At 34.0% G+C, this 10,722-nt stretch overlaps 2 protein-coding genes across 4 annotated transcripts; one reads left to right on the top strand and one right to left on the bottom strand.

Moving 5' to 3' along the window:
- The first annotated feature begins 10 nt into the window (after positions 1-10).
- On the top strand, positions 11-7,234 carry LOC132701479 (girdin). The gene is made up of 14 exons (XM_060669422.1): positions 11-373; positions 477-1,150; positions 1,206-1,593; positions 1,784-2,407; positions 2,464-2,589; positions 2,638-3,267; positions 3,353-3,640; positions 3,692-3,892; positions 3,946-4,184; positions 4,236-4,311; positions 4,365-4,599; positions 4,787-4,978; positions 5,033-6,846; positions 6,903-7,234. The coding sequence occupies exons 1-13, from the start codon at positions 317-319 to the stop codon at positions 5,185-5,187; spliced, it is 3,885 nt and encodes a 1,294-aa protein (XP_060525405.1). The 5' UTR covers positions 11-316; the 3' UTR covers positions 5,188-6,846; positions 6,903-7,234.
- Positions 7,183-10,581, bottom strand: LOC132701483 (acetyl-CoA acetyltransferase, mitochondrial). Of its 3 annotated transcripts, XM_060669432.1 has the most exons (5): positions 10,350-10,501; positions 10,188-10,296; positions 9,797-10,096; positions 8,767-9,677; positions 7,183-7,658 (listed from the first exon to the last, which is right to left on the bottom strand). In XM_060669432.1, the coding sequence occupies exons 2-5, from the start codon at positions 10,209-10,211 to the stop codon at positions 7,391-7,393; spliced, it is 1,503 nt and encodes a 500-aa protein (XP_060525415.1). In that variant the 5' UTR covers positions 10,212-10,296; positions 10,350-10,501; the 3' UTR covers positions 7,183-7,390. The 3 variants fall into 3 exon arrangements, with proteins under 3 accessions (XP_060525415.1, XP_060525414.1, XP_060525416.1); XM_060669431.1 differs by lacking the exon at positions 10,188-10,296 and having other exon boundaries at positions 10,345-10,581; XM_060669433.1 differs by lacking the exons at positions 7,183-7,658; positions 10,188-10,296 and having other exon boundaries at positions 8,637-9,677; positions 10,345-10,581.
- Positions 10,582-10,722: the final 141 nt, after the last annotated feature.

Below are 10,722 nucleotides of genomic sequence, written 5' to 3'. Positions count from 1 at the left end.
TCAATGAATGTCAACTAACGTTCCATGTTCGAAGATAATGAGATAATCACAAAAAATGAAATCGTCTTCTTAAGGGCAAATAATATTTTCTGTTTTCTTACATGTGGTAGGCGAATGTCCTTGACTAATGGGCCTAACGTACCAAAAGTCTATGGAGAATGAGAATTTTATCTCTGGCTTATTTATATCTGCGTGAGAGATCTTTGTATTCCAAATTGTTTTCTTTTTGTATTTTATTTTTAGTTTATATAGTACCGTTAAATGATATGGTAATGATAGTTTTGGTTAGTTGTTTAATTTAGAAACTTGCTTTGAAATGGCAGTTTCGGCATGTGAAGTGGAAGATTTTCTGAAAGGCCCCCTTGTGAAATGGGTAGGGTTTGAATTTTTTTGGGCAAACTTTTTAGGTACCATTTTTATTGTTAGGCATTTCTTTACTGAAATACTCTAATTCTAAAATCATCCTTGTTGTTTAGCTGTCTACTTGTGTGAAAAATCCGAGTTCCCTACAAGTATATGAAGCATTTTTTGATGGCTCCGTGATAAGTGAAGTCTTGCTTCAAATTGATCCAGAGCCTGTATTGCCTGTGCCAACTTTAGGCCTCGTGCAGCACTCAACTGTTGATACTGAAAGGATAAAAATTTTCCACAGTATCATTAGGAGTATTAAAACCATTTATGAAGAAGAACTTGGCCAGATTGTAGTCAAACTTCCTGACTGCATTGTATTGGGAAAATCACCTACCTCCAAAGATGCTTTAAGTCACCTTAAGTTAGTATTGCTTCTATTGCTAGGTTGTGCTGTCCAGGGTCCAACAAAGGAAATTTTTATTACCCGCATTAAAGACTTAGATGTAGACTCTCAAAAGGATATTGTAGAGTGCATCAAACAGGTAACTGATGAGCAGAGTGTGGTCTTAACATTGGACTGGAGTGAACACCCCCGCCAAAAATTGTTTGCGCTCATCAGAACATTGATAGATGAACGGGATAAGTTGTTACAAGAAAGGGTGATTGACCTGGGACAGGAAAAAAATTCTTCTGCTGGAATTGGTCAACTGAAACCTAATAATGATGGTGTTGAATCAAATCACTGGGCTGTTGAGTTGGCTGATTGGAAAGCAAAATTACGAAAACATAAGCAGGAATTGTGAGTTCAAAACAAAGTCATTAATCCAATTTATGATACTATTTAACATTTGCAGGGAAGAAAAAAATGAAATGCTATCAGAATGCAAAGAGGAACTTGAATATACCAACAGTATAGTGGCAAAATTAAAGACAGAAAACAAAGAATTGTTATCGGAAATGAGGAAATCTAAAGCTTATCAAGATGAGGTAGATTCAATACGTGATAGAGCTGAGCGGACTGATAGATTGGAAATGGAAGTGCAAAGATATCGTGAAAAATTAGCTGATGCAGAGTATTACAAAACCAGAGTGGAGGAACTGAGAGAAGATAATCGGGTGCTTTTGGAGACCCGGGAAATGCTAGAAGCACAATTAGCTAGAGCACGGCAAAGGGCTGACCTAGTTTTGGAATTGGAGGCTGAATTGCTGAGTTGTAAACAGAAATACAATGAAATTATGTTGGTAAGTAGAATTTTTGGCATTTTATTCAATTGTGCCTAGGAAATTTTGATATTTCAATATAAGAGACAATTTCTTTCCATGAAGAAAGATCTAAAACCAAATTGAAATGTATATTTGAAGTTTTTCTTCCATGCATCTTTTGTTTGTGAATAAGTCTGCAAAAAGTTTGTAATATGTACTCATTATGTAGGAAAGAGATGCGGCAAATGAAAAAATCCTAGAATTGGTGGAAGAGAATGAACAACTGCAGCAAGTGACAAAATCTGCTTTACAAAAAAACAGCTTAGACAGTACTATACCAGATTTTGATCTTGATGAGTCTACTGTAGGTGATAACAGTCTATCAGAGCAGTTGACAAATAATGCTGAAGCCAGAGCATTAAGACTGGAACTAGAAAATAGAAAACTCCTCAGTAAAATAGAATCGCTAAAAGAGGATAACTTCCGAGATAATGTGAACAAGATTCTAGAACTTGACAAAGAGAGAAAAAAACTTTTTTTAAAATGTGAGCAGCTGCAAGAAAATTGTGACAAGTTGAAATTGCAAAATTCTGAGTTGGAAACTTTGTTTAAGAGTGCTATTCAAGAAAATAAAAAGCTTCAAAATAATTTTGATAACTTGAAAACTACATCTGACAGGCAGGCGCAGGAATTACAAAATGAAAAGTTTAAGATATCAGATCTAGAGAAAACTATTGAGAATTTATCAAAGGAGAAACAGAGAGTACAGATATTGTGTGATAGTGTGAAAAAAAGAGCAGATGATACAGATAAATCATTAAATCAAGCATCTGAGCAGCTTCAGAATTTAAAGGTTTATAATTTAATTAATTATTGTCTATATAGTGATTTTACTATAAATCTTTTCAGAATGAAATTGGAAATGGTAAGAAAGCAGAGAAAATGGCAAATGAACTTAAATTGTATGTGGAAACATTAGAAAAAGAAAACGCTGCGTTCCAGAAAGAAATTGTAAAGCTGAAACAAGCAGTTGAGGTGAGTTATTGTTCAGTTGTTAATTGGTACCTTAAGTGTCTTTTGTAGCTCAAGGATGTTGCTTTGGATACAAAAACACAGGAAAAAGAAACATATGAAAGAGAACTGGTGAAACTTAATCAAGAAATCTTGAATGTTACACTTCAATTAGAAAAACTGCAAGCATGTGAACAAAAAGCCAATGAGCTAGTTTCTCAGGCTTCCATACAATCTGAAACCATATCTACCCTTCAAAAAAACCTAATCAATGAAAAAGTGTGCAATGAAAAGCTAAAATCCAATATTGAAAAATTGGGTCTCAGCCTAGATGTTTTTGATAATGACCTCAATGTTTTTGTTGAGAAAATACTTAACAATTCAGAAATTTTTAAGCAAATAGAAAGTTTAGTACAAGAGAAAGTGGTTAAACAATCTCCTTGTAAGACCTGTCATCTAGATGGTGATGCTCTTAAGCACGCTGAAGAGGTGGCCAAATCTGTTAGTGCAGAATGGAGTCTACAATGTGATAAGTTGTACAGTGATATAGGGTCATTGCAAAACCTAAATGATACCTTACAAAACGAAAATGCCACTCTGCAGGTGGATATTTCCACTCTTAAGTCGCAAATTCATTCATTGCAAGCCCAGCAATGTGCCTTGCAGCTGGCCAATAGTCAGTTGGTAGCCGAAAAGGAAGAGGTGAGTAATATAGTTTACATTTACATTGGTAGTAAAAATAAAATTACCTTACTTTGCATGATATGTGAATCCCTTTCATTTTTAGTTATCAAAGAAACAGCAATTGCAAAATACAGAACATAACACCTTGCTGCTCGACCAGGTGACTCTCAGAACTTTGCATGAACAATTAACTAGCGAATATGAAGAACTAAAAATTGAACAGGAAACATTAAAAAAACTAAATAGGGATTTAAAGTTGGAAATACGAGATTTAAAAGAAGGAAATGATAATTTGCGGATCAAAGTTACCAATTGGGAAATAGAAAAAGAAAGTTTAAAGAAGGACACTAGGAATTTGACAAACTTAAGAACTGAACATTCCAAATTAAAAGTAACTTTATTTTAGCCATGGTATTGTGGGGTGTATGATTTAAAATTTTAGGACGATTTCAGAAATCTGTTCACAGCGAGCGAGAGGCTAAAGTTGGAGTACAGAAATGTGCAAGAAGAACTGAAAACTCTAAGAACTGAGTCAAGGAATTTGAGATTAGGACGCACCGAGATGCAGGGAGAGCTGAATTCAACTTCCGATAAAATGGCTTCTCTGCAAATGGAGAATGCTAGATTGCAACAGAAATGTGATGTACGCGATAAGTTCAACTAGGAATAAATCATTAAAATGGAACTCTCTTTCAGATGTTGTTTGAAATGAACCATTCGCTTGATTCAGACCGGCGTGCCTTGATGGATCACATTTCTCAGTTGCTGTCACAGTATCACTCTCTTTTGACTCATTCTTTGGAGGACAAACAACATTACCATTTGGAAGAAAAATTATTTACTGATAAAATGAACAATTTGTGTCGACAAAAAGAGAAGCTAGAAGAGAAAATCATGGAGCATTATCGGAAATTGGACAATGCGTCTTCCAAAAAGTGAGTAGGTCTATTTTTTAGTTTCATATTTAGAATATTAATTTGTTACAGAAAGGGCTTTGGGGCCATATTTGTAAAGCGGGTAAGGAAGGCGGGGTCAGATATTATAAATAAGGTACCAAATAGGGTATGTAACCATCTGCAAGTTATTATGTTTTGTGATCAAGAAATTTCTTAAAGAATCGCCGCTCGTGGCATGTAGAAAGCAGCTCTCTGTCGCAGTCCCAGCTGCTGAGGAGTAACGAATCTGGAGAATCAGCTGGAAATGAATCGGACAACAGTATGGAAGATCCCTTGACTGCAGAATCATTTAAGAGAAATACTAGCGAAACTGGTAGTCTACATGGTCCAAAGGATGAAATTGATGTTAGAAAGTCTTACAAGGACTTGGCAAATCATAGAAGCAATATTGCCGGTAGAATATGAACTTTTTTAATTTAAATTAATTTTAAAGCTTCTCAGTAGTGATAACAATTTGATAGAATATTATCTGTAACAGGAAAATAGTTATTTATTATATTATTTTTAAAGCACTAGTCAATTGGGGACTTCTGAGTGTATTGAGTTTATTTAGAAGTAAATATGTAAATTATGTTTTCCAGTGGATGATGCTAGCATAAACAGTAAGGAACCAGGAAGTGCGTTAAGCTTGGGTTCAGTAGGTTCCCGTCGCACTGTTTATTTAGCTGAGGACGATGTGGCTCCCGTAGCGGTGCCGAAACCTGCTGCTAATATCCCACCGACTCCTTCTAATGGTCCTTTACTGGTTTATAACCGAATATCAACTGTGATAGGTAACAAATTCTAACTTTATATTTTAAATTTGAACTTTTGCTTTTACTTTACAGGAGAGCCTCATATTGCTGCTCAGTCATCACCAATTCCTCAAAGAGGAAAAACTCCAGAACAAGCAGAGACAAGTTTACCCGATGTTGCTAAAGATGAGAAACGAAAAGATAATCCTAAAGAGACGGCGGTGTGGTATGAGTATGGATGTGTATAACTCAATTAAGCTTTATTTAACCCTTGCCTATAATTTTTACAGTTAGATGTAAATAAATCACCAAAGACAATAATATATAATAATTTAATAACAATAGTATTAACCTTTAATTTTATAATTTTGTATTTAATTTTTAAATACACTACATTTTTATTAACCTCATTGTTATTTGTCATTTTCCTGAATATCAATATTTTAAATAAGAAAAAATGTTGAAAAAAAAATCAAAATCAATTTAAGAAACTCATTGCTAGTAGGAATAAGCATGCATAAAAAGCAATTACATCGTTCTCACTAACCTGCAAAATCAAAAAACGTAGAAGTTGATCTGGAAAAATCAGTAAAGGGCCTTAAATGTTAAGACATATTTTTTAAAGCAATATAAAATACTGACTGGTAAAAACTAAATAGCTATATTTTTTCGTGTCCTATTTTTTATTTTTATGTGAAGAAATGTTTTTTTAAAGCAACATAAAATACTGACTGGTAAAAACTAAATAGTTATATTTTTCATTTTTTATTTATTTCTTTAACATCAAGAACAAATATTTAGTCAAATATTGGCTCTTAATTGTAGCCTTAGTGACCGTTTACGCGTCTTTTCGGGCCCAAGAATTTTTTCGACCAGATGTAGCGTTTTCGAGAAAAAAATGTTTTTTAAATACTTCGGATCTTTCGATCCCGTCTAGCTTCAATAGGTTCCATTTGTGGATCGAACACTAAATTTCTGCCGAATTTCAACTCGCTGGCTCAAAATTTCTGACACTTATTGTGTTTCATGGTGACAATAGCTGACAAAATGACCGCCGATATCTGATCGGCCTAATATTTCGCGGGGCACTGCGCATGGCCTAGTACTAGTACGTAGGAAAATTTAAAGTTGGTAGTTCCAATCGTTGGGAACGTATAAGCCTTCAAAAGACCCCGCAGATCCGCTACGGAAAAACAGAGAACAGAAAAAAAAAATTGTTTTTATACCAAGGGCGACCCCGTACGACGAACCCTCACCGACATCTCGCGTTTCGTCTCATTTTGGAAGGGTTACTAAAAGATTACCTTTTTTTCATGTTATTTTAAAAATACTGTTCATGCAATAGAAATTATTGGCATTTTGTGGCAGAAAATTGTAATTCTTAAAGGTCACAAAACACAGAGAAGTGAGAAAACCCCGAATTATATCAGAAAAGCTTTGCGAATAATACAAAAAAATGTGATTATCTAAAAACAATAGCATTTAATAACAAAACGATGCTCGTTCTTATTATAGGATTATTCGAAATGGAGTTTTAGTTTTCTACATTTGAATTTTTTTTCAATTGTGTGAAATTAAATTTGGAAGTCCAATAATTTCGCAAAATGCATATTGACGTATTTATTAAACTACGCTCCCTAATTGGCTAATTTTTTGAAGAAATTATCTTTGTTGGTGTCCAATACGATAAATCAGCCGCATTTGCACGATAAAATAATATAGTTGTCGCTTTTCTAATTGCCTCATTTAACTATGTGGGCAAAACGGCCACCATTACTATCATTATTTGATAATGAAGCACCATATAAAGACCATCGTTCGAAAGGAAAATAATCACTCCGGCAACATGAGTAAAATAATTCAAATCCTGTTAGTCGAAGCTTTAGCCTGCATCATTTTCTTTGTCGGTAAGTTTACACTTATTGTTTGAAAGCGACAAAAACTTAGAAAAAATAATATGCAGGTCTGAACTCGGCGGCCACGAAATGCTACAACTGCTTCTCCAAAACCGATCGACCAGAGGATTGCTCTAAACATCAAAATTGCTCCAAATCGGCAAAATTATGCGCAGTTGCTAGCGGCGAGATAAGAAATCGAACCACCAATGAGACAGAAATGTATTATTTTAAGGGTTGTATACCCTCGTGTGTGGCCATCAAGCTCGGTTTTCAGGTTCGGAAGCTAAAATGTGATACGTGCACAGATGATTTATGCAACAAAGGTGATTTTAAAGATCCTCAATCTTCATGAAAATAAAATATATTTTGAATAAAAACAGGTTGTAAATTTAATAAACATTTTGCTTTTTCTTTATGGCATCATCGCGAAACACTGGATGTAGAAATTTGAGGATAAGTCATACAAAACAGAGACCAGACCATTAAATCTTAAGCTATTTCTTTATTTTTAACATATATAAGAGTTAGCAAGAAAAAATCTATTTTCAAAAAATCAACGTAATTCGCTCAATTTTCTCTCGAATAGCTCTTTATCCAACCTGTGTTTACACAGAAATTCTCCATTTAAGAAAACTACTGGTATTTCGTACCTATACAAACGCAACCATCGCAAGTTTTGCTTTTTGCTAATGTCTACGGTCTCAACACGAACGACATTTTTATAAGACTCTAAATCCACTTTTAACTCGTCACATAACTGGCAAGGATCTTTGGTATACAGAGTTAGTGTTGGTATGGTGTTTCGGGGGATATTGCTTGCCCTAAATACAAACACAGTAAACTAATTACACTACTACTGAATGGAGCTGCATGTACAACTTTGAGGGGGTAAGATGCGATTTCTTTTGTTTTTTTCACTAAAACCATTTCTGTTTGGTTATATTATTCTCTTATCAGCTAAACTGTAACAGCATATTCAACAGTTAAAATAAGTAAAAAAGTAAGCTTCGGTTTTTCCTATTTTTTAAAATCTAACAGATTTTGATTTCAAACTTGGTAGATATTATAATTATTACAATTAAATTCATAAAATTAATTATTCTTACGTTATGTAAATAAAAGCAAACTTAATTTGTAAATCTGAGATATTAGGTGCACATTATTTTTTCGAAAAGGGTTCGTTTTGGCGATAAAATCGAGATCATTTATAAATTGATCTTTTTTTTGTTTAAATTAATTAAAACTGTTCAAAAAGTTCATTTATCCTATACACTTGTTTTTAAATGACAATAATGCCTACTAAATTTGGAAGCAAAATCTATAAGTTTTTTAAAAAATAAGAAAAAACGATATATTTCGCAATATTTTAACATCCTGTATCTTCAAAACGAATCATTTATGAATCTAAGTTTATATGATCTTTTTTACTTAGTTCAATCTGCTGATTACGCTGTTAAAGTTTCTCCACATAAATTGGACCACCTTGTATATGCATTTGAAGAAATTTCTGTTTGAACTGAGCTGGCTTTTACTTGATGAAAATCCATTTAACAAAATAAACAAGAACTAAAAGTTCAGATATTCACGAAATTATATATTTTCACATGACAATTGTTTCGACAACACCGTGTTTTTATCAAATGTGAATTTTATCAAAGAAAGCTAACTACAAATTACTGGAAGCACAGAACATTGTAAAAACCGCTCTAGCAGTTCATGGTGGCAAAAAAAAAGATTTCAATTTTATGAGATTTGAACATTTTTTGGGCACTTCAATTTGAATTAAAAAACAGTAGTCCTAATGTACCAACTTCCCAACAACTTTTTTAATATGACATATACATATATCTGTGTTAAGCATAAATTGGAATAAAACATCTTTTATCTTATAACAAAACCTTAATAAATACAACATAAATTCAGACTTACAGTCTCTCAATCATGATGGACGATGCCCCGCCTCCACCATTACAAATAGCTGCTACCCCCTTTTGACCGGGTTTTAACGCATGCACTAAATGGACCACAATTCTAGCCCCCGACATGCCTATAGGATGCCCCAAACTCACAGCCCCACCATGAATATTTACTCTCTGAGGATCGAGACCTAATATTTTTTCATTTGCAAGTACCACCACGCTGAACGCTTCATTAATTTCCCACATGGCTACATCATCTTTACTTACGCCCGTTTTCTCTAAAAGCTTTGGGATAGCCACTGCGGGGGCGATGGGAAAATCGATTGGTTCACACGCTCCATCTTGAAACCCAACAACTCTAGCTAGCGGCTTGAGGCTTAAGCGATTGGCCGATTCCTGTGTGGTCAAAATAAGGGCAGCAGCTCCATCATTCAGAGTGGAAGCATTACCCGCCGTTACAGTACCATTATCTCGTTGAAATACAGTGGGAAGTTTGTTGAACTTGTCAAAATTGACTCTTTTGTATTCTTCATCCTCTTTAAAAGTCACATCAGGTTGGCCCTTTTTTTGAGGTACACTGACTGGTGCTAATTCTGAACTAAAAGCATTTGATTTATAAGCTTCCGCACTTCGCTTATAGGATTTAATGGCAAATTCATCTTGCTGCTCCCTAGTTATACCAAATTTTTTTGCTGTATTCTCGGCACAGTTTCCCATGTGGAATTTGTTGTAAACGTCAGTTAAACCATCAAATACAATCCCGTCCGTTAAATTTACGCCACCATAAGGTGTTTGACCCCGTTTCAAGTAATAAGGCACATTTGACATTGACTCCATACCGCCAGTTAACACTACATCCTGATCACCAGCACGAAGTATTTGCGCACCCAACATAATGGATTTCATTCCCGAAGCACATACCTAAAAATAAACAATTTAATGGTTTTATCAGTATGTAAAATTTTAATATTACAAACAAGTCACATTGGTATTTAAGTTCTAGTAATTGATGTTAATGCTTTTATTAAAAAAGTCCATACTTTGTTAACTGTGGTGCATATAGTCGCCTTAGGAAGGCCAGCAAATATTGTTGCCTGCCTAGCTGGTGCTTGTCCCACTCCTCCTTGGCACACATTGCCCATTAAAACTTCTTTAATTTCTTCTTTTGGTATTCCGGCTCTTTCTATTGCAGCTTGAATAGCTACAGCCCCTAGTTTTGTGGCACTCAGGGGAGCTAAAGAACCTAAAAAGGAGCCCATAGGGGTCCGAACAGCTGATACTATTACTACATCATTTGAGCTACTTTTGCTGGCATATGTTCGTGTATTGACCCGCAAGGCCTAAAAATTGCAATTATTTTTAAATGTGAAGGACTAAGGCTTAAATGACGTTATCAATTTATGTTTAATTATCAAATAATTATAATCTTACCCTACACATTTTCAAAAAAGTCATCACTACAGATTTTGTACAAACAACCAAATAATACCAAAAAAATGTTCTGTATCTATAGACCACAAAAATGATAACAATTTGACCTCTAAACTGAAAATATAAACGACTTTGATAAAAATAAGGATTAAATTACCATACGTGTTATCAGATGAAGGCAATATTTGAATACCAGAATATACATAAAATTGTAAGAATATAGTATTAGAATATATGGCTTCACAAAAATTAACATACAAAATGAACTAATACTAATTTTCATTAAAAAAACAAGTCATTTAAAATTTTAGTATAAGTCTAGCCACAACAAAAAACATTAAAAAATTGTTTACATTCCCCAGAGATAAAAACAATTTAGTCAGTTGAGGTCAGTCTGTTTATTATTCGGCATTTTAAATAATATTAGTGCGCCATATTAAATTTTATTTCGATTCTAGAAAACTGATATGCATAAATTTGTATAGAACTAGGTACAAAATAATCAGCATGTTTGAAAAACTGACTAAAACCAAAT

This window comes from Cylas formicarius, unplaced genomic scaffold, assembly GCF_029955315.1.
Source record: "Cylas formicarius isolate icCylForm1 unplaced genomic scaffold, icCylForm1.1 PGA_scaffold_4__25_contigs__length_36172078, whole genome shotgun sequence".
Lineage (NCBI taxonomy): Eukaryota > Metazoa > Arthropoda > Insecta > Coleoptera > Brentidae > Cylas > Cylas formicarius.
This window is presented reverse-complemented; position numbering and strand designations above follow the sequence as displayed.